This window comes from Oncorhynchus gorbuscha, linkage group LG07, assembly GCF_021184085.1.
Source record: "Oncorhynchus gorbuscha isolate QuinsamMale2020 ecotype Even-year linkage group LG07, OgorEven_v1.0, whole genome shotgun sequence".
Taxonomy (NCBI): domain Eukaryota; kingdom Metazoa; phylum Chordata; class Actinopteri; order Salmoniformes; family Salmonidae; genus Oncorhynchus; species Oncorhynchus gorbuscha.
The window spans coordinates 77467996-77492383 of NC_060179.1; the positions used below are offsets into that span (position 1 = coordinate 77467996).

Sequence of the window (24388 nt, forward strand, 5' to 3'; positions counted from 1 at the left end):
TGTAGGTAGGGGTACAAGTGACATGATCATACACATACTGTAAACCACATCTTAATGAGTTGATAATTATTTCCTTGTCATTAGAGTAGTAAAAAGCACTGCACTATAAAGGGAATAGGGAGCGGTTTGGGACACAGACGTTGTCCTTTGCATGTCTCTGTGTATAGTTGCAGACAAGCAGCACAGGCTTTGTTCCAGTACAATAACTTCATCATTACCAGAAAATACTTAATCATCTGAATACAAGTGAAGGGAGAGAAAGAGATTTAGAGTTCAAGGAGAGTTTATGTGTCTACCAAACTCGTTTGACCTTGTCCTGGTTATTCTAGTTTGCGTGTCTGTTAGTGTGGTTGTGTATCTGTAAACAAGTCTGGTGAAACAATGCTGCCTGAATTCTACCGCAGAACTATCATCTATCTATACTGTAGGGTCACTAGGTGCAGACAAACCTGCAGTGTTGTGATCAAGTCATTTAAAGAGAGACCGATTCAAGACCAGCAGTTAAAATCGAGACCGGGGGGGGGGTCAAGGGGTTCGAGACCGAGTCAAAATGTGAGTCCAATTCAAGATCGTGATTGTAATTCTGTCAAATCCCCACCATAATAAGAGTTCAAAATGTGAGTCCAATTCAAGATCGTGATTGTAATTCTGTCAAATCCCCACCATAATAAGAGTTCAAAATGTGAGTCCAATTCAAGATCGTGATTGTAATTCTGTCAAATCCCCACCATAATAAGAGTTCAAAATGTGAGTCCAATTCAAGATCGTGATTGTAATTCTGTCAAATCCCCACCATAATAAGAGTTCAAAATGTGAGTCCAATTCAAGATCGTGATTGTAATTCTGTCAAATCCCCACCATAATAAGAGTTCAAAATGTGAGTCCAATTCAAGATCGTGATTGTAATTCTGTCAAATCCCCACCATAATAAGAGTTCAAAATGTGAGTCCAATTCAAGATCGTGATTGTAATTCTGTCAAATCCCCACCATAATAAGAGTTCAAAATGTGAGTCCAATTCAAGATCGTGATTGTAATTCTGTCAAATCCCCACCATAATAAGAGTTCAAAATGTTCAGTAGTTCTGTGTTCAGAACATATAGATTCTTTTGAAATTCAAAAAACAGTGAAAAAAATTGCATGCTGAGGAAAAATAGAGCATCTCTAAAATGATTACTAACCCAATCATAGTGGGGAACAATTCTACTTCTTCAGAGAAGGGCTGAAGACTTATAAAATAATGATTAAAATAATATAATATATTATAATATATATAATATAACGCTACACACCTGATTCAAATCATCAAAGCCTTTTGATGAATTGATCATTTGAATCAGCTGTGTAGTGTTAGGGCAAAAACAAAAATGTGCACCCTTTTGGGTCCCCAGGACCAGGATTGAGAACCAGTGGGCTAGACCATCAGAAGCTAGATAAAAAAGGCATCTGCCATTCAAAAGGCAGATTTCAGAAGTCCACAACAATGATTAAAACACATCAATTTGATTGGGTGGGCCAGTCATGGCCTGGCTCCCCACTGGCTGGGTCTCTGTCTATCCAGGCCCATCCATGTCTACGCCCCTGATGCAAATAGCCATGATGACAATTGCACATCACAAATAGCCTAATAACCAACACCTCGGACTAAAATGTTTCAACTCCTGGTTTGCATGTACATTATTGTCTTAGTTAGCATTTACAGGTAGATGAATTGAAAAGTCTTTCCTACCTTACCGGCTACCGATGTCATTCTTCTGTGAGCTGCTCCATGCCAAAACCAGTTGAGAACTGCACACTAGGCCGAAACTAGGCTGTGTGCGTGGCGCGCATGTGAATATATTTCATGTGATTTGCGATTGTGTAGGCTACTTTGTGCATGACGTCTCTATTTTATTACATAATTGATCAATCGTATACCTCCACTACACTACTTTGATACGCATCAGTAGGGATTAAGTGAGTACACGCAATGCCCACTGGGAAAAAAGTGGGTATACGGCTTATACCTGCGTATACCGTCCACTATACCACTGGTTCTTTGCGTTTTACAAGAAGTGCACTCTCCTACATTGGTGCACTGTTATTATGGTTGCTGTCCTTACAGAATCACGAAACTGTCACACACTGAAGGCCTATAGGTTCACCACTGCGCAAACAGTGGGTTAACTGCCTTGTTCAGGGGCAGAACGACAGATTTTTTTTACCTCAGCTCGGGGATTAATTTTTGCAACCTTCCGGTTACTAGTCCAACGCTCTAATCACCTGCCTTAGATTGCACTCCACGAGGAGCCTGCGTGGCAGGCTGACTACCTGTTACGCGAGGGCAGCAAGAAGCAATGGTAAGTTGCTAGCTAGCATTAAACTCATCTTATAAAAAACAACCAATCTTAACATAATCACTAGTTAACTACACATCGTTGATGATATTACTAGTTATTTAGAGTGTCCTGCTTTGCATATAATCGATGCGGTGCCTGTTAATTTCTCATCGAATCACAGCTTACTTCGCCAAACGGGTGATGATTTAACCCACGTTGGGCTAGGGGGCACTATTTTCACGTCCGGATGAAAAGTGTGCCCAAAGTAAACTGCCTGTTACTCAGGCCCAGAAGCTAGGATATGCATACAATTGGTAGATTTGGATAGAAAAACACTCATTAAAATAATGCCTTTGAGTATAACAGAACTGATTTGGCAGGCAAAACCCATAGGACAAACCATCCAAGATTGTTTTTCTTTTAGGTCACTGCTTTTAATTCATTTTCTAAGGGAAACACTATTTATGAGGAACCTGGTTACAGTTCCTATGGCTTCCACTGGAGGTCAACAGTCTTTAGAAATTGGTTGATGTTTTTCCTTTGAGAAATTAAGAAGTAGTCCTGTTCTTTCCATGTGTCACTCAGATGGACTCAAGTCTTTTGATGCGCGTGACCTGGAACGCGTCTCACGTTGTTTTTATCCGGCATTGAACACAGTTGATCTTAAATTGGATCAATCATTTACATTTTAGGGTACCGGACGTTGGATTAGGAACATTGTTTGAAGTGTTTGGACCAAGTTTACAGGTAACTTATTAGATACTTTGTAGTCATGTTGTGTGAGTTGAAACCGGTGTATTTCTGAATCAAACACGCCAAATAAATTGACATTTTTGGGACAAAGGACATTATCGAACAAAAGGACCATTTGTGACGTTTCTGGGACAATTTAGAGTGCCAACAGAAGAAGATCTTCTAAGGTAAGGCATCAATTATATAGCTATTTCTGACTTTAGTCGCGCACCTGCCTGGTTGAAATATGATTTTCATGTGATTGTATGCGGGGCGCTGTCTTCAGATAATCGCATGGTCTGCTTTCGCCATAAAGCCTTTTTGAAATCTGACACAGCGGCTAGATTAAGAAGTTAAGCTTTAATTTGATGTACAACACACTTGTATGTTTCATGAATTTGCATTATGAGTATTTCTGTTTTTGAATTTGGCGCACTGCAATTTCACTGGATGTAATCAATTCAATCCCGTTAACGGAATTCGTGCGGGAAGGGATCACTAGGGATCCATAAGAGGATAACAAGCGCATTCGCGAAAAAAAGCACTGTCGTTGCACCAATGTGTACCTAACCATAAACATCAATGCCTTTCTTTAAAATCAATACACAAGTATATATTTTTAAACCTGCATATTTAGTTAATATTGCCTGCTAACATTAATTTCTTATAACTATGGAAATTGTGTCACTTCTCTTGCGTTCTGTGCAAGCAGTCAGGGTATATGCAGCAGTTTGGGCCGCCTGGCTCGTTGTGAACTGTGTGAAGTCCATTTATTCCTAACAAAACTGTAATTAATTTGCCAGAATTGTACATAATTATGACTTAACATTGAAGGTTGTACAATGTAACAGCAATATAATGTAACAGCAATATATATTTAGACTTAGGGATGCCATCCGTTAGATAAAATACGGAACGGTTCCATATTTCACTGAAAGAATAAATGTTTTGTTTTCGAAATGATAGTTTCCGGATTCTACCATATTAATGACCAAAGGCTCATATTTCTGTGTGTTATTATGTTATGATAAAGTCTATGATTTGATATTTGATAGAGCAGTCTGACTGAGCGATGTAGGCAGCACTTTCATGCGTTTGACAGCAGTTCTTCGCTGTGCTTCAAGCATTGAGTTATTTATAACTTCAAGCCTATCAACTCCCAAGATTAGCCTGGTGTAACCAATGTGAAATGGCTAGCTAGTTAGCGGGGTGTGCGCTAATAGCGTTTCAAACATCACTCGCTCTGAGACTTGGAGAAGTTGTTCCCCTTGGTTGCTCTGCGGCTTTTGTGGAGCGATGGGTAACGATGCTTTGAGGGTGGCTGTTGTCAATGTGTTCCTGGTTCGAGCCCAGGTGCGAGGAGAGGGACGGAAGCTATACTGTTACACTAGCAATACTAAAGTGCCTATAAGAACATCTAATAGTCAAAGGTATATGAAATACAAATGGTATAGAGATAAATAGTCCTATAATTCCTATAATAACCTCAACCTAAAACTTCTTACCTGGGAATATTGAAGACTCATGTTAAAAGGAACCACCAGCATATGTTCTCATGTTCTGAGCGAGGAACTTAAACGTTAGCTTTTTTACATGGCACATATTGCACTTTTACTTTCTTCTCCAACACTTTGTTTTTGCATTATTTAAACCAAATTCAACGTTTCATTATTTATTTGAGGCTAAATTGATTTGATTGATGTATTCAATTAAGTTAAAATAAAAGTGTTCATTCAATATTGTTGTAAATTGTCATTATTACAAATAAATTAATAATTAATTAATAACAAAGCCAATTAATCGGTATCGGCTTTTTTTTTGGTCCTCCAATAATCGGTATCGATGTTGAAAAATTATAAAATCGGTCAACCTCTAATCTGCGCAATAGCCCAAAATAGAGTATAGACCTACTACCTACTGACTAACCATGTTAATTGGCTGAAATCCTGAATTGGCAAAACAACACCCAGGCCAAGCCGTGTGTAGCTGTCTGAGGTCACCACTGTCTGAGGTCACCACTGTCTAAGGTCACCACTGTCTAAGGTCACCACTGTCTGAGGTCACCACTGTCTGAGGTCACCACTGTCTGAGGTCACCACTGTCTGAGGTCACCACTGTCTGAGGTCACCACTGTCTGAGGTCACCACTGTCTGAGGTCACCACTGTCTGAGGTCACCACTGTCTGAGGTCACCACTGACACGAAGAATGTGAAAACATCTTGGTGATATTACAAGATGAGCATTAACCCACACGCCTGATTATCTGAATAGAGCCAAACCGTAACGGTAGGGAGTCTGAATGTCACACGCACATATACGCACATGCTCAACTATTAGTGGAAAAGTCATTACGTTTTCTAATTTGACCTAAAAGGCCAGAAACTGTACACTTTGTGTGATGATGAAATTCACTCTGTGGCCCAAACCCTGGGAACTACTAGCTAGGCTAGTTCTCTTAAGTTCTACGCTTAATAGAACCTCTTGACTTTATTGATAACAGATAAGCCTGTGCCCAGGTAACAAGCTTGCCTCTCTCCCCTCCCCCACATAAATCATAACTAGACTACCCCACCTCCCGTCATCTCTGCTAAGGTAAAGTAGCCTAACCGCAACCTGGGACAACATATCTAAGCTGGGAAGAATAGATTCCCGTCAATGTCTGCCTTAATTCAATATACCCTCCCCTTACACATTATGCATTTAAGGTACTAGGCCTCCCTCACAGTAAAGACCATACATTACCCCCATTGGAAATGACTGAGTGACTACCATCTGAAGGGAGAGATTTCAAAAGGCTTGGAGTGTGTCAAGCCTAATTTATAAATACCCACAAGTGTGCAGCTCCCCGATTAGTTACTCAGTGCAACTACGCAGGATCGCCATTTTGCGTATCAGAACAAGACAAGAGCCTTTTAAAACATCCAGAACAGGGAACGGATGAAGGGCACTGGGGTTTACAATATAACCTCCATCTCTGTATCAAACATCCTGTCAGGAGAATCAGAGACTACATGGGGCATAGCAGATCAAAGCAGCTGCAGCTTCTACAGACTACAAAAGCAGCTTCCTGCTGATTCTCATTAAAGTTACTACTGATATAGGCCTATTCCCTAAGGAGCACTTCACACACACACACACACACACACACACACACACACACACACACACACACACACACACACACACACACACACACACACACACACACACACACACACACACACACACACACACACACACACACACACACACACACACACACACACACACACACACACACACACTTTTGTCAGACAATAACAAAACATCCATACATGCACAAACAAATACCAAAATCACTGTATACCACTCCTACAGACAAGGTTTTCTCTTTGTCTTTCCTCAGCCGTATCAAGCAGACAACATGAGAAATGTTATAGGGCAAGTACAGGCAAGCCTGGATAAGCATCTACAGTACCTGGGGCTACAGAAATACACTATACACACACACACACAAGTATGTAGAGACCCATTCAAATGATTGGATTCAGATATTTCAGCCACACCCGTTGCTGACAGGTGTATACAATCGAGCCCACCGCCATGCAATCTCCATAGACAAACATTGTCTGTAGAATGGCCTTACTTCGGGAAGAAAATGGTGTTTGACCAGATACAATGCTATTTTACAGTAAACAAATTGACAGCAGTCTTTCAGCATGCTTATAGGGAAAGATACTCAACAAGCACAGCACTTACACAAATGACTTGAAGAATGGCTGAGAGAAATAGATGATAAAATGATTGTGGGGGCTGTCTTGTTTGACTTCAGTGCAGCTTTTGACATTATCGATCATAATCTGCTGCTGGAAAAACTTGTGTTATGGCTTTACACCCCCTGCTATAATGTAGATAAAGAGTTACTTGTCTAACAGAACACAGAGGGTATTCTTTAATAGAAGTCTCTCAAACATAATCAGGAATTCCCCAGGGTAGCTGTTTAGGCACCTTACCAGTGTGTCTATGTATGCGGATGACTCAACACTATCCAGAAAATGGCCAAAAACAGTTGGACCAGCTTACCTGCTTTTACACTATAATTGGACTATTACGTGTTCATTGTTGAATGTTGCGTTCATATTTTTGTTCAGTGTAGTATAGAGGTTTGTGTCTATCACCATGATGATGAGGATTTCTGTCTATTCACCATGATGGATCAGCCACCAATTCTCTTGTGCTTGCATTGTTGGACCTTCTTTGGGACCCTTTCTGTTACCTGGCCATCGTCCCTTGTGTGATAGGGTTTGAACCCCAATCCACTAGACTGTACTTCCTCACCAACCCTTAACTTGATCTTCTCTCTGCAGCTGACCTGGGGGGGAACAGCTGACTGAAGATGGGACAGCTGTGCTGTTGAGTCCGTTTCTGCGGTAACATGGACTCTTGACAACATGATGAAACTTTGTTTCTCCTTGCTGGAACAAGCAGGGTGTTGTAGCAAACTATACTTTGGTTGCCTAGCAAACACCCCCCACAATGCAGGAGCACCCTGGCAATTTGACTGGTAAACTAATGGGTACACTCGCAATAGCTGTCCGGCATTGTATGGCAATAATTTCAATGATGATGAATTGCTTGCTGTTTGGGGTTTTAGGTTTCTGTATAAGCACTGACTGCTGATGTAAAAAGGGCTTCATAAATACATTTCATTTGAATGTTCATTCAAATGATGTTAACTAATGTGGCTCATGAAAAATGTATTTTTTGTAATGTCAGTTGAGTTGAATCAACAAATCACAACACATATTGATGGGTACACGTCCTGCTTTTACTTCCTGCTTTGCTTCTATGGGTACACTCGCAATAGCCGCCAGTCCACCCATTATGTCATCATCGACTTGAATGGGTACGAGAAAGGGTGCTGAATATGGCGGCGAGTGCAGACAAGATTTCAGCTTGCTCCGAGTAACCTTACATTTAAGTAAGGTTGAGAGGGATAAAAGTTAACGGAACTTGGCTTATAGTAAACACAATAGAGAACAACGCTTAGTTGACCGCTAATTTGATCTGAAACTTTGAGAAATGGAAAAAAAAAAAAAGTGCAAAAGAGCAAAGAAGGCAGTTGCTAGCTGAGCACTCATACATTGGAGAAAAACCTCCACCTGACTCCTCGGGAGAAGAAATGGAGGATTCTGGACATACGGTTGATTCTGAAAATCCAGTCAATAGTCCTGCACCCAAAACGACACAAAGAATAGTCTTTGCACGAGCTACAGGTCAACATAATCGATGCAGTCTGCAAAGATAAACGAAAGAGCCAATGGTCTGGAGAAAATGAGACGCGAAAACACATGAAAAATAGTTGACCCCGAGACCTCTCTGAATCATGCATACAAGAGTATCGAAAAGCTTAAACTTGCAAACACAGCTACTTCTGAGAAATGCACTGCACAGGACAAGACCATCGCAGACATGCAAGAGCGCTTATTGGAAGCAGAGCGATACCGGAGAAGGTGGGGCTACGGCTTTACTGTGTCCCCGAGGACCGGGATGAGAATGTGAAGTGCTTGGTAAGAGACATCTGTAACCCCTGTAGCACCGGACTTCCCCGATGGATATGACTGTCGCTCATCGTATTGGGAAGAAACAAGATGCCATTGTCAGCCGCTCGATTATCATCCAGTTTGCTTTTCGCACAGCGAGAGAGTTTGGAAGAAAGCAAAGGAAAGCGCCACTCTGAAATTATTTAGAGTCGGTGGACAAGGCAGCAAAGGCAAAATTGTGGTCTCTTGTACAACAGGCCCGAAATCAAGGAAAGGGTGGATACTACTACAGGTGGATACTACTACATGTGGATACTACTACAAGTGGATACTACTACAGGTGGATACTACTACAGGTGGATACTACTACAGGTGGATACTACTACAGGTGGATACTACTACAGGTGGATACTACTACAGGGGAATCAGAGCCTTTTTCACCACGGAAAATAAATAAGACCGGGGTGATTTGTTCTGTCGGTAGGTTTACAAGGTAGCTCCTTCCCCACTGCAAACTGAGCGTTCTAGTTTTGAATTATGGTGTTACTGTTTACAAGTTAAGACTTATGTTAATACATATAGGAATCAACTTTTTATAGAGAGGGTAGAGTTGAGATTGCATAGGATTTTTCTTTCTATTCTATAGATATGGACTTGAAGTTTATGTCAATCAATGCCAAGGGGATACGAAACCTGTTGAAGAGAAAAGCGTTTTTTTTGTTTTTGTGAGGTTCTGCAACGCAGATCTTGTATTCGTTCAAGAAACACATTCATGCAAAGAGGACTATAATTATTAGAAAAATCAGTGGGGCAATGTCATTTTTTTGGCCACGGGACTAATCATTCAGCTGGGGTTGCAATTTTAGCACACAATTTCAAAGGGACATATTGGTTTACTCAAATGGACACCAATGGACATTGCCTAGTAGCATCAACCACATGGACAGATTATTTGTGTTGTGTAATGTATAAGGATACTGTTCTCGTCCTCCAAATAACGTACTTCTAGAGGAAATTGAAGAAATTCTTAAAAGTCTTCTTAGAAAATATCCATCCAGTCAGATCATATTTGGTGGAGATTTTAATATGGTTTATTCTAATGAGACTAGATTGCCCCTTAGGCCTAACATTGGTTTGAACAAGTTGGTGAATTTCTGCCAAAGCCTGGACTTAATTGACATATGGAGAGTTAAAAACCCTGGAGAGAAACAATACACATGGAGTAATAGAGATCGTTCTTTACAATCAAGAATTGATTTGTGGGTGATAACCTCTAGTCTTGAGCCCAACACTGTAGAAGTAAAAACTGCCTGCAGTCCTGACGGATCATAGAGTCATATGGTTGACTGTAAAAATGTGCCGTAATGATGGTAAGAAATACTCTGGTGGTTATTGGAAATTAAATAACTCATTGTTATTGCATTATGATTTAAAAAATATGATTAAGAATCTAATTTCTGTTTACTGGAGTTTAGCTACATCTAATGCTGAAATTTAAAATCCGCTCAGCCTGTATTCCTTATGGAAATCAGCTTGCTTTAAGAAGGAGATGTGAGGTAGCTGAACTCTAAGACAACTGCGAATATCACAGAGATCGAGTATCTTGATCTTAATGAGAAAGCTAAATTGAATGATTTACAGAATCAACTAGATACATTGTATGAGGAAAAGGCGAGAGGAGCTTTCATAAGATCCAGAAAACAATGGCTTGAAAAAGGCAGAAAGAACAGTAGATACTTTTTTAATTTGGAAAAGAGGAGGGGAACTCCACACACTTCAGAAATTGAAGATTAATGGGGTTACCACTGAGGATAGAGAGTTGATGTCAGACTTTACCACTAAGTTTTATGAGAATTTTTACTCCTTAGATAACAATTTGAGTGACTAAGGATCTCCTTGATTCTATAGAGAATGTTAATTTGGTTAGTGAAGAATTAAAAAATTGGTCTTGTTGTCAAGATTTATCCATTATGGACATCCAGTACGGGGTTGCTCAGTTAAAAAAATAACAAAATCTCCAGGTTGTGATTGATTAACCTTTAAGGAGGCTACAAAGAAGAGAGAACTACCTGCCTCTCTGAAGCAAGGGGTTATTACTCTTATAGCTAAATCACACAAGGATCTCTTGAATATTGATAATTGGCGTCCAATCGCACTCTTAAACAACGACTACAAAATGATAGCCTTAATCTTTGCAAAAAGGTTAAAGTCTTGCTTGAATGATCTGATTGATGAATGTCAATCAGGGTTTATGAAAGCACGCCATATATCTAATAATCTGAGGCTGGTGTTAGACTTGGTTGAGTATTGTGATCTATTGGAATACTTCCCTGTTATCCTATTTTTGGATTTTCACAAAGCATTTGATACAGTAAGTCACAATTTTATCTTTTATTGTCTTAAGCATTTGAAATGTTATCGTTTTTTTTGTTGACGCTATTAGAACTCTGTATAATGGTGGCAATAGCTGTATCAAACTCTGTCATGGAACATCCTCAAGGTTTAACATTTACAAAGGAATACGACAAGGTTGTCCAATTTCACCTTTTTTGTTGTTGTTAGTATCTCAGGCATTACATTCCAGGCCAGAGAGTTCAAGATATCCCAACTGGTGGATGACACCTCACTTTCTTTGAAAAACGTGTCACAAGCTAGATATCGGGAAGCACTTCTCCAAAATCTCAGGTTTGGCATTAAATATTTCCAAATGTGAGATGTTTGTTTTGAAAGGAGCTGTCAATCCAGCATATTGTGAAAAATATACTGTAACCTACCTCGGTGTAAAGATCACCAAAAATCTTAAGGCTGTGAATGATCTTAATTTGAACCCTGTAACTGCATCTGTCCTTAACCATGAGGAATTTTAAGTCCTCAAGGAAGGGTGCTTTTATCCAAAGCTGAGGGGCTATCTCGTGCATCCTATCTATTGACATTCCCAAATCCACTTGCTGTACCTTAGATAGGCTTTTGTACAACTTCATATGGAAAAACAAGCCACATAAGATAAAAAGAGATGTTATCACCAACAGGGTTTGTGATGGCGGTCTAAATGTCTTAGATTTCACTCTCTTCAATCAGATATCAAAGGTCAACTGGATTAAAAGGTACATAAAAAATCCTCATCCTTTCTGGAATATTATACCTCATTTTGTTTTTCAGAAGTTCGAAGGGCTTAATTTTTTACTACAATGTCCATATATTGTGGGTAAACTTCCTGTGAAACTGGCGGCATTAATGTGCTGGGATTTGTAGTATAAACACAACTTTTCACCTCGTAAATGTTTTATATGGAACAATGGGTCAATATTACATAGAAACAAGATGTTATTTAACCATAAACAGTTCTCGAAAAACATTGTCCTTGTCAGCCAATTAGTACATATTAGTGTGAATCTATTTACACGGAGAGACTTTATGGAAAGATACTACTGAGGTTTCAAGCAAGGAATATGACATGGTTATTAAAGCTATACCGAGTGGGATACAAACTTTACTTTAGAATAATGCATATTTTGGAACATCTCCGACTGTAAGCGATATCCAGGTGAATGGCATTGGTCTACTAGATACGAAATTCAACAATTGTTCATTATTGGATATTTTCAACAGGAAGTCTATTCCCTCTGCAATATTTTGTTGGGCTTCATCGTTTGATGTAAACTGGCACCATGCTTGGCTCACTCCACACACATATTTATGGTGACCAATAAAGTAAAGGAGATCTTTAAGATTATCCATAGATTCTATCCGTGTAATAGCTTGATTTCTAAATATATACCTGATGTTACCAGGGAATGCAGTTTTTGTGAACTAGAAACTGAATCTATTGAACACTTATTCTGTCATTGTTTATATATTGAAGTGTTCTGTACTGATGTAAAACTATATCTTGGCCTCAAATTGCATTGAAACCATTGAAATTTCGGCATATTATTTTACTACACCGATTCCACAATTGAACGTGAGTATGTCATAAATCTCTTTATTTTATTAGGAACATTTTTCATACACAAATCTGAATTTTATGAAGATTAAGCCCCTTAATGTTTAAAAAAAAATCTGATTTGGAAAACTATTTAGTCTTTAGAACGTATACAAAACAAAATGTATTTGCTATATGTCTGTATTTGAATTGATATAATGTGAATTAGTTAGATTTTTAAAAACATTTCCTTGTGGAATCCCCTGGTTGTTATGTTCGTTTTGCATGTTACGGTTAATAAAGACTTTTAAAGACTTGAATGGGGACGCCTGTTCTACTCATTATATTTCTATGGCAGCACATGCAGTGAGGAACAGCTATTACAAAGACCACGGTCATTTGGCTGGTCAATTACTGTCGTCCAAAATTATATGATGTCACATCCCCGTCAGAGCCCTACGTCTTTCCTGTTCACCATTCTGACCCTATGACCCTCTCCTTGATCCTCCTCTAACCCCAATACCTCTGACCCCTCCTCCAGCCCTGAGTCCATTCAGTGCTCTGGTGGTCTCTCTCCATCTGCCTGGCTAAAGTAATGATGACAATTCTACAGCGCTTTTCATAGAATCTCAAAGCTCAAGAGTAAAAAAAAAACACGAAAAAACACGAAAAAAGCTGCATCCTCCGAAGATGTAGAGGATCATGGTGGCGATGGAGTCTGCTAATGATCTTGTAGGAGGGCAAGTCTGGGAACCAGCCTGAGTCTTACAGCCTCTGGACTTCTCCTCTTCCACTCTGTGTCACACCCTCTTAGGCGATATCTCAGCAGCTCTGGGCGCCAGAAAGATCACCACAGAAAGTTCAGAATAGTAGCCAGTCGTCCTCACTACAAGCCTCAGCACTGCTGTATTCCTCCACCTCCCATTCCTCTCACGCTTCAAGCCACTCCTCAAATTATGTTCTCAAAAGAGCCAGGTGAAACAACAAAACAAAATGTGGTACTGTGTCCAGATGAATTTTTCAAAACAAAAGCTAGCCAAGACAAAACAAAGTGTTAACCTTTATTTATTTATCTGTTATTTTACCAGGTAAGTTGACTGAGAACACGTTCTCATTTGCAGCAACGACCTGGGGAATAGTTATAGGGGAGAGGAGGGGGATGAATGAGCCAATTGTAAACTGGGGATTATTAGGTGACCGTGATGGTTCGAGGGCCAGATTGGGAATTTAGCCAGGACACCGGGGTTAACACCCCTACTCTTACGATAAGTGCCATGGGATCTTTAATGACCTCAGAGAGTCAGGACACCCATTTAACATCCCACCCGAAACACTGCACCCTACACAGGGCAGGTTCCCCAATCACTGCCCTGGGGAATTGGGATATTTTTTTTTTTTTAGACCAGAGGAAAGAGTACCTCCTACTGGCCCTCCAACACCACTTCCAGCAGCATCTGGTCTCCCTTACCAGGGACTGACCAGGACCAACCCTGCTTAGCTTCAGAAGCAAACCAGCAGTGGTATGCAGGATGGTATGCTGCTGGCAACCTACCTGTCAATCTTCAAATCTGTGGCTCAAAAAACACCAGATGTGCAATTAAAACTAAAATATTCTCAAAAACTAAAAATAGCTGCTAGTAGGGTGCCATGGCAACAATATAACTTATAGGTTGGCCCTGATACTGAGGCTGGTCCTGACAAGACCCCGAACGCATGCGCTCACAAACAGAGCCTTTACATAGTAATCAATAGGCATACAATTCAACTTCAGTAGCCACTAATCAGGACAGGGATAGCCGTCTTACAACACCTCTGCACTGATGAACAACCTTACATTGACCACATCCTCAACCCCTCTACTAGGGTGAATGGTGATGACAGGAAAAGGTGCGCAAAGCTGTCATGAAGGCAAAGGGTGGCTACTTTGAAGAAACTCAAATATATTTAGATTTGTTTAACACTTTTTCGGTTACTACATTTTTTGGTTACCATATGTGTTATTTCATAGTTTGGTGTCTTTGGTATTATTCTACAATGTAGAAAATAGTAAAAATGTAAAATAAACGAGTAGGTGTATCTAAACTTCTGACTGGTACTGTATGTGTGTGTATCGACCAATGTTGATGCCATTGGGAAGGGATCACTAAGCTTCTAGAACAGACTGTACAACAGATAGCCTCCTAGGTCATATAAAATAGTATTTGTCACATTTCTCAGAATACAACAGGTGTGGACTTTACAGTGAAATGCTTACTTAGGAGCCATATCCCAACCAAGCAGCGTTTTAAAAGTAAGAAGGAAAACAATAGGGGTTGAGGTAATTCAAATCGGTTGCATACACATATTTATCCTATGTTATTATGTGTGTAGCAAAATGCTTGTGTACCTAGCTCCAAAGGTAGTATCTAACAATGCACACACACACTAAAAGTCTACGGTAATATGTACTATTGTAGGTAGGTAGGGATAAAAGTGACAAGGCAATCAGGATAGATAAACAGAGTAGCAGCAGCGTATGTGAAGACTGTTAAAGTGTGTGTGTGTCGTCAATATGCATGTGTGTGTTTTGTGTGTGAGCACATGTGTGTGTGTGTGTGTGTGTGTGTGTGTGTGTGTGAGCACATGTGTGTGTGTGTTGGAGTGTCAATGTAATATGTATGTGTGTGTGTGTGTGTGTGTGTGTGTGTGTGTGTGTGTGTGTGTGTGTGTGTGTGTGTGTGTGTGTGTGTGTGTGTGTGTGTGTGTGTGTGTGTGTGTGTGTGTGTGTGTGTGTGTGTGTGTGTGTGTGTGTGTGTGTGTGTGTGAAACAGTACAGGTAGTCTTAAGCTGAACTGTTCTTATGGCTTGAGGTTAGAAGCTGTTCAGGAGCCGCTTGGTCCCAGAGCTGGCGCTCCGGTACAGCTTGCCGTGCAGTAGCAGAGAGAACAGTCCATGACTTGGGTGGCTGGAGTCTTTGACAATGTTTTAGGGCCTTCCTCGGCCACCGCCTGTTATGGAGGTCCTGGATGGCAGGGAAATCAGCCCCAGTGATGTACTGGGCTGCACACACTACCCTCTGTAGGGCCTTATGTTTGGATGTCAAGCAGTTGCCATACCAAGCGGTGATGCAGCCAGTCAATATGCTCTTAATGGTGCAGCTGTAGAACTTTTTGAGGTTCTGCCCATGCCAAATCTTTTCAACTTCCTGAGGGGGAAGAGGTGTTGTCAGAGCAAACATACTTTTTGCGCTTCTTGGAGCAGAGCAGAGCTGTTGTCAAGGAAGTGAGTTTTGTGTTTATACAGGACCTCCCATCAACCAATCATGTCAATGCGGAGCTATACGGAGCCCTCCGCATTGTCACAACATTTGTGATGTGCACAGCGATGCCTCTACATGCTCCGCATACGAAGCCTCCAACCACTTTTTTCGGATCAAGCATAAATTGGCTTTTAGTTATGTGGACACAGAGGACCTTGAAGCTCTGGACCCTCTCCACTACAGCCTCGTCAATGTGAATGGGGGAGTGCTTTTCCTGTAGTCCACAATCAGCTACTTTGTACTGCTGACGTTGAGGGAGAGATTGTTGTCCTGGCACCACACTGCCAGGTCTCTGACCTCCCTAATGTTATTTCTGTCCCGTAGTGTAGACAGGTTAACATTGACAAGGCCGGATTACCGGGACGCCTACTCATAGTATGTGCTGACCAGCTGGCAAGTTTTTTTTACTGACATTTTCAACCTCTACCTAACAATAGTTCCTCTGCCAAAGAACACCCCGTAGCACTCACATCTGTAGCAATGAAATACTTTGAAAGTCTGGTCATGGCTCACAACACCATCAGCCCAGTCCCACTCCAATTAGCATACCGCCCCAACAAATGACACAATCTCTATTGCACTCCACACTGTCCATTTCCACCTGGACAAAGGAACACCTACGTAAGAATGCTGTTCATTCAACACCATAGTGCTGAAGCTCATCACTAAGCAAAGGACCCTGGGACTGAACCCCTCCCTCTGCAAATGGATGCTGACTTCCTGAGGAGCCGCCCCCAGGTGTTAAGGGTAGGCAACAACACCTCCGCCACGCTGACCCTCAACACGGGGGCCCCTCAGGGGTGTGTACTTAGTCCCCTCCTGTAATCACTGTTCACCCACAACAGTGTAGCCACCCTCCACTCCAACACCAGTATCAAGCATCCCTACCATCCAAGACCTCTATATCAGGCAGTGTCAGAGGAAGGCCCAAGGTTTTTCCAGACTCCAGGCACCCAATCCATAGTCTGTTCACTGTAGTTCCATCTGGCAAATGGTACCAGAGCATCAGCTGTTGGACCAACAGGCTCCGAGACAGCTTCTACCCCCAAGCCATACAAGTGCTAAATAGCCAGTCTGCTAAATAGTCAATTAAATGGTATTGGTATCTGCACTGACTCTACTGCGCACACACTAGACTATACAAAACATTAGGAACACCTGCTCTTTCCATGACCTAGAATAACTAGGTGAATCAAGGTGAAAGCCATGATTCCTTATTGATGTCATCTTTTAAATCCACTTCATTCAGTGTCAATGGAGGGGAGGAGAGTGGTTAAAGAAGGATTTTTAAGCCTTGAGACAGTTGTGTGCGTGCCTAGGGCTGTGGCAGTCATGACATTTTGTCAGCCGGTTATTGTCATGCAAAAGACTGCCGGTCTCACAGTAACTAAATTAGCAAACACTGTTAGCATCTCCAGGCCTAGTCAGTTCACCCTGCTTTCATGTACATATCTACCTCAAATACCTTATTATTATTATTATATATCCTGATGTCTAGTCAGTTCACCCTGCCTTCATGTACATATCTACCTCAAATACCTTATTATTATTATTATCTATCCTGATGTCTAGTCACTTCACCCTGCCTTCATGTACATATCTACCTCAAATACCTTATTATTATCTATCCTGATGTCTAGTCAGTTCACCCTGACTTCATGTACATATCTACCTCAAATACCTTATTATCTATCCTGATGTCTAGTCAGTTCACTCTGCCTTCATGTAGGACCTCAAATACCTTATTATTATCTATCCTGATGTCTAGTCAGTTCACCCTGCCTTCATGTACATATCTACCTCAAATACCTTATTATTATCTATCCTGATGTCTAGTCAGTTCACCCTGCCTTCATGTACATATCTACCTCAAATACCTTATTATTATCTATCCTGATGTCTAGTCAGTTCACCCTGCCTTCATGTAGGACCTCAAATACCTTATTATTATCTATCCTGATGTCTAGTCAGTTCACCCTGCCTTCATGTAGGACCTCAAATACCTTGTACATGGATCTGGATCCCTGTATAAAGCTCCATTATCTGTATTTTATTCCTCGTGTTACTATTATTATTTAATATTCTGCATCGTTGGGAAGGGATCGTAAGCAAGCATTGCAAAGCACCAGAAAGAAGCCTATTTTTCCCATTCAGGGTAGAGTTACATCCAGAAAGTTGGTGAAACAAAATAAAATCACACAGCAAATGAAGAAATGAATGCAACAGCTAGGCCTATAATTTATTTTCCCAAGCTTAGAAACATTTAGCCCATAAGTGTTTGACTGTTGAAAGGCATTAGCAGCGTGTCATGATGTGTAGGGATAACGCTAACCCCCCCCCCATGCCATGCGTCTCTGCCAGGCCCTTGTTCCTCTGAGCCTGCCACCGAGCAGAGCAGACATGATGAAAGCACAGCACAGGCAGATAACAGCAACAAAGAAGTTTCACAGAGAGAGGGAAGGGTTTAAGGAGAATACTGTCATTAGCAACAATGATACGCTAGGCTAATCTTGTGCTCTGTTTGACAGGAATCTATACAAATAAGTAACACTGAAGCTCAAAACCCACACTGAGGGTGCATCGCAAATGCCATCCTATTAACTATACAGTACACTACTTTTGACCAGGGGACTCTGGTCCAAAGTAGTGCAATATATAGGGAATAGGGTGGCATTCGAGACATGTATTGTACTGTACCAGCTAAGGCTGGCACAACTACTATATAACCGTGCAACCAATGATTATGGATGAACACCGTAATGAAAATAAAAAATACACAAAAAATTATGTGGAACAAACAGCCGGGCATTTGTGCGGTTTGAGTCTGTTTCTGCGGTAACATGGACTCTTAACAATGTGATGAAACATTGTTGCTACTTGCTGAAACAGCAAACTAGTCTTCAGTTGCCTAGGCAACACCCCCCACAATGCAGCACCAGCACACATAGAAACAGAATGAAATTGGAACCTCATAGTACACTAGCAATGGCTGCCTTGTATTGTGATGCAATCATTTCTATGGTAACGTAGAATGTTCATTCAAATGATGTGGCTCGTGCAATGGAATGAACTTTTTGTAATGCCAGTTGAGTTGAATGAACAAATCATAGCGCATATTTGAGCATTTTTACCTTCTGCTTTGCTCCTATGGGTACACTCACAATGGCCTCCAGTCCACCCATTATGACATTGTTGACCTGAATGGGGATGCCCATTCTATTCATTTCATTTCTATGGCAGAGCAGAGGAGAGGAGAGGATATGCCCCCCCGAATGGTTATTAGGGTGACAACGGTCACATTGCCAGCCAATTAATATCTTACCAAATTCCATGACCATCACAGCCCTAGTACCAGCGTCTTGTTTTTGGAGACTAAGTCATGTTGTTGTGGGGTTTGACTCCAATTAACTTCAAATTGTCTGACAGTTAAATGGATCAGTGGGTGTGGTGAATGGTTGAACCTGATACTGTCATGTTGAAAAAGTTTCCTTTGATACAGAGAATAGTATCACTCGAATAAGGGACAGGCAATCTCTGTTTCACTCTCCCATACTATCCTCTGCTGTACAATTCATCAAGCCAACAGATACACATGCTCTGAAAACAAACACAGGCAGCATCAGGAATTGAACAGGGAAGCAGGTAAGTGTGTGTGTGTGTCGAGGTACTCACTGGTTTTGTTGTATGTGACCTTGGCCAGGAGTTTGTGGGCCAGGAGGATGTCTCCACTCTTCACTGCCACCAGGAGGTCCTGCTCCTTACCCATGATCGACCACCACACAAGCGACCAGTGAGCACACACGGCCCTTACGAGGTCAGTAGTCTAAGCGGTCCTTGGCAGTCGAGGGCTCAACTTCACACAGTCAGGTTTATGGTGAGTCCTTCAGCTCTTCAAAATCAGATACAATGATGATGAACGTATAGAGGAGCATCACAAAACACCCAAACCAGCCAGACAGTCAGTCTGTGTCAATCAGATTAGAACGGACCAGACCATTGTTATTAACTGGGCGAGCCTAGGCACCAGCACCACCAGGTCGTTTGGTTTCCAGAGTGTGTTTGTGTGTGAGGCCTGGTTGTTGTCTGTCCTGGTCTAAATTAAAATGTAGTATTTCTGGAGTTGTCCTCAGGGCAGGGTGTGTCGCATAGTCTACTTGTCCTCAGGGCTGGGTGTGTTTCAGGTTCTCCTCTGTGTCCGCCAACCTGGAACAGTAGAACCTGCCATTAGAAAACAGAGACATGCCATCACGAGCTGGGAATTTACTACTATTCAATGAAACCACTTGAAACCACATTCAATGAAACAACTTGCAAAGCTCAGTGTGGAGCCAATGCACTGCTAGGTTAGTACTAGTACACTCCAAGTATACAGCAATGTAAATGATAAACAAAAATGACTTTATCAAGGACGAAATCCCCTCTAAATATTCTATTGGTATAAGTGTGTTATTACAAGTTGTTACTACAACCTAATTAAGGATGGTGTCATTCTAAAACCATTATTTCACTCAGGAAGCCCTTTCACCATGGTTACCTGAGGATCATTCCATGCCGGAATACATCTCCTTTACTCCTCCACTTTCCCCTCAACTGTTTTTTTTTCTTCCCTAGGAGCTGTCCGGAACTCCAATGGCCAATTCTACTAAGGTAGTACGTAACATAGGGAATAGGGTGACATTAGGAACGCACAGTAGAAAGCAGAAGTGACTGCATCTTAATCCCATTCCCTAAATGCTACATCACAGAGGACAAAGCCATGCAGCAGCACTAAGGGGATACAACATTTTGAGAACAAGTTCTCATTTGCAACTGCGACCTGGCCAAGATAAAGCATAGCAGTGTGAGCAGACAACACAGAGTTACACATGTAGTAAACAATTAACAAGTCGATAACACAGTAGAAAAAAAGGGGGGAGTCTATATACAATGTGTGCAAAAGGCATGAGGAGGTAGGCGAATAATTACAATTTTGCAGATTAACACTGGAGTGATAAATGATCATATGGTCATGTACAGGTAGAGATATTGGTGTGCAAAAGAGCAGAAAAGTAAATAAATAAAAACAGTATGGGGATGAGGTAGGTGAAAATGGGTGGGCTATATACCAATAGACTATGTACAGCTGCAGCGATCGGTTAGCTGCTCAGATAGCTGATGTTTGAAGTTGGTGAGGGAGATAAAAGTCTCCAGCTTCAGCGATTTTTGCAGTTCGTTCCAGTCACAGGCAGCAGAGTATTGGAAAGAAAGGCGGCCAAATGAGGTGTTGGTTTTAGGGATGATCAGTGAGATACACCTGCTGGAGCGCGTGCTACGGATGGGTGTTGCCATCGTGACCAGTGAACTGAGATAAGGCGGAGCTTTACCTAGCATGGACTTGTAGATGACCTGGAGCCAGTGGGTCTGGCGACGAATATGTAGCGAGGGCCAGCCGACTAGAGCATACAAGTCGCAGTGGTGAGTGGTATAAGGTGCTTTAGTGACAAAACGGATGGCACTGTGATAGACTGTATCCAGTTTGCTGAGTAGAGTGTTGGAAGCCATTTTGTAGATGACATCGCCGAAGTCGAGGATCGGTAGGATAGTCAGTTTTACTAGGGTAAGCTTGGCGGCGTGAGTGAAGGAGGCTTTGTTGCGGAATAGAAAGCCGACTCTTGATTTGATTTTAGATTGGAGATGTTTGATATGAGTCTGGAAGGAGAGTTTGCAGTCTAGCCAGACACCTAGGTACTTATAGATGTCCACATATTCAAGGTCGGAACCATCCAGGGTGGTGATGCTAGTCGGGCATGCGGGTGCAGGCAGCGATCGGTTGAAACATGCATTTGGTTTTACTCGCGTTTTAAGAGCAGTTGGAGGCCACGGAAGGAGGGCTGTATGGCATTGAAGCTCGTTTGGAGGTTAGATAGCACAGTGTCCAATGACGGGCCAAAAGTATATAGAATGGTGTCGTCTGCGTAGAGGTGGATCAGGGAATCGCCCGCAGCAAGAGCAACATCATTGATATATACAGAGAAAAGAGTCGGCCCGAGAATTGAACCCTGTGGCACCCCCATAGAGACTGCCAGAGGACCGGACAGCATGCCCTCCGATTTGACACACTGAACTCTGTCTGCAAAGTAATTGGTGAACCAGGCAAGGCAGTCATCCGAAAAACTGAGGCTACTGAGTCTGCCAATAAGAATATGGTGATTGACAGAGTCGAAAGCCTTGGCAAGGTCGATGAAGACGGCTGCACAGTACTGTCTTTTATCGATGGCGGTTATGATATCGTTTAGTACCTTGACTGTGGCTGAGGTGCACCCGTGACCGGCTCGGAAACCAGATTGCACAGCGGAGAAGGTACGGTGGGATTCGAGATGGTCAGTGACCTGTTTGTGTTTGTGACTTGGCTTTCGAAGACCTTAGATAGGCAGGGCAGGATGGATATAGGTCTGTAACAGTTTGGGTCCAGGGTGTCTCCCCCTTTGAAAAGGGGGAAGACTGCGGCAGCTTTCCAATCCTTGGGGATCTCAGACGATATGAAAGAGAGGTTGAACAGGCTGGTAATAGGGGTTGCGACAATGGCGGCAGATAGTTTCAGAAATAGAGGGTCCAGATTGTCAAGCCCAGCTGATTTGTACGGGTCCAGGTTTTGCAGCTCTTTCAGAACATCTGCTATCTGGATTTGGGTAAAGGAGAACCTGGAGAGGCTTGGGCGAGGAGCTGCGGGGGGGGGCGGAGCTGTTGGCTGAGGTTGGAGTAGCCAGGCGGAAGGCATGGCCAGCCGTTGAGAAATGCTTGTTGAAGTTTTCGATAATCATGGATTTATCGGTGGTGACCGTGTTACCTAGCCCCAGTGCAGTGGGCAGCTGGGAGGAGGTGCTCTTGTTCTCCATGGACTTCACAGTGTCCCAGAACTTTTTGGAGTTGGAGCTACAGGATACAATCTTCTGCCTGAAGAAGCTGGCCTTAGCTTTCCTGACTGACTGCGTGTATTGGTTCCTGACTTCCCTGAACAGTTGCATATCACGGGGACTATTCGATGCTATTGCAGTCCGCCACAGGATGTTTTTGTGCTGGTCGAGGGCAGTCAGGTCTGGAGTGAACCAAGGGCTGTATCTGTTCTTAGTTCTGCATTTTTTGAACGGAGCATGCTTATCTAAAATGGTGAGGAAGTTACTTTTAAAGAATGACCAGGCATCCTCAACTGACGGGATGAGGTCAATGTCCTTCCAGGATACCCAGGAGAAAGGTAAAAAACATTTTTTAAATTATATATATAAAAAAGTATAATTTTTAAAATTATATAGTTCCAATCATACATTTGGACACACCTACTCATTCCAGGGTTTTTGTTTTATTTTTTACTATTTTCTACATTGTAGAATAGTAGTGAAGACATCAAAACTATGAAATAACACATATGGAATCATGTAGTAACCAAAAACAAAATGTTTTTGTTTCAAAGTAGCCACACTTTGCCTTGACAGCTTTGCACACTATTGGCATTCTCTCAACCAGCTTCATGAGGTAGTCACCTGGAATGCATTTCAATTAACAGGTGTGACTTGTTAAATAATTAGTGGAATTTCATTCCTTCTTAATGCCTTTGAGCGACAAGGTAGGGGTGGTATACAGAAGATAGTCCTGTTTGGTAAAAGACCAAGTCCATATTTTGGCAAGAACAGCTCAAATAAGCAAATTCATCATTACTTTAAGACATGAAGGTCAGTCAATACGGAACATTTCAAGAACTTTGAAAGTTTCTTCAAGTGCAGTCGCAAAAACCATCAAGCGCTATGATGAAACTGGCTCTCATCTCAACAACAACTGTTCAGAGGAGACTGCATGAATCAGGCCTTCATGGTCAAATTGCAGCAAAGAAACCACTACTAAAGGACACCAATAAGAAGAGACTTGCTTGGGCCAAGAAACACAAGCAATGGACATTCGACCGGTGGAAAGCTGTCCTTTGGTCTGATGAGTCCAAATATGTTTTTTTTTGGTTCCAACCGCCGTGTCTCTGTGAGACTTAGACTAGGTGAATATATGATCTCCGCATGTGGTTCCGACCATGAAGCATGGAGGAGGAGGTGTGATGTTGTGGGGGTGCTTTGCTGGTGACACTGATTTATTTAGAATTCAAGGCATACTTAACCAGCATGGCTACCACATCATTCTGCAGCGATACGCCATCCCATCTGGTTCATCTGAAGACATTAAAACTATGAAATAACACATATGGAAACATGTAGTAACCAAAAAAGTGTTTAAAAAAAAGTGTTATTCCATGTATATAGCCTCCACATTGACTCTGTACCAGTATCCCCTGTATATAGCCTCCACATTGACTCTGTACCAGTACCCCCTGTATATAGCCTCCACATTGCCTCTGTACCGGTACCCCCTGTATATAGCCTCCACATTGACTCTGTACCGGTACCCCCTGTATATAGCCTCCACATTGACTCAGTACCGGTACCCCCTGTATATAGCCTCCACATTGACTCAGTACCGGTACCCCCTGTATATAGCCTCCACATTGACTCTGTACCAGTAGCCCCTGTATATAGCCTCCACATTGACTCTGTACCAGTACCCCCTGTATATAGCCTCCA

At 41.9% G+C, this 24388-nt stretch overlaps 1 protein-coding gene across 1 annotated transcript in view; it reads right to left on the reverse strand.

Annotated features, from left to right (window-relative positions):
* LOC124040400 (caskin-2-like) overlaps nt 1-24388 on the reverse strand; it is a 110514-nt gene that overhangs the window by 78966 nt on the left and 7160 nt on the right. The window contains 1 exon segment of the mRNA XM_046357559.1: nt 19464-19994. Coding sequence (XP_046213515.1) covers nt 19464-19557 — 94 coding nt within the window. The 5' untranslated portion in view covers nt 19558-19994.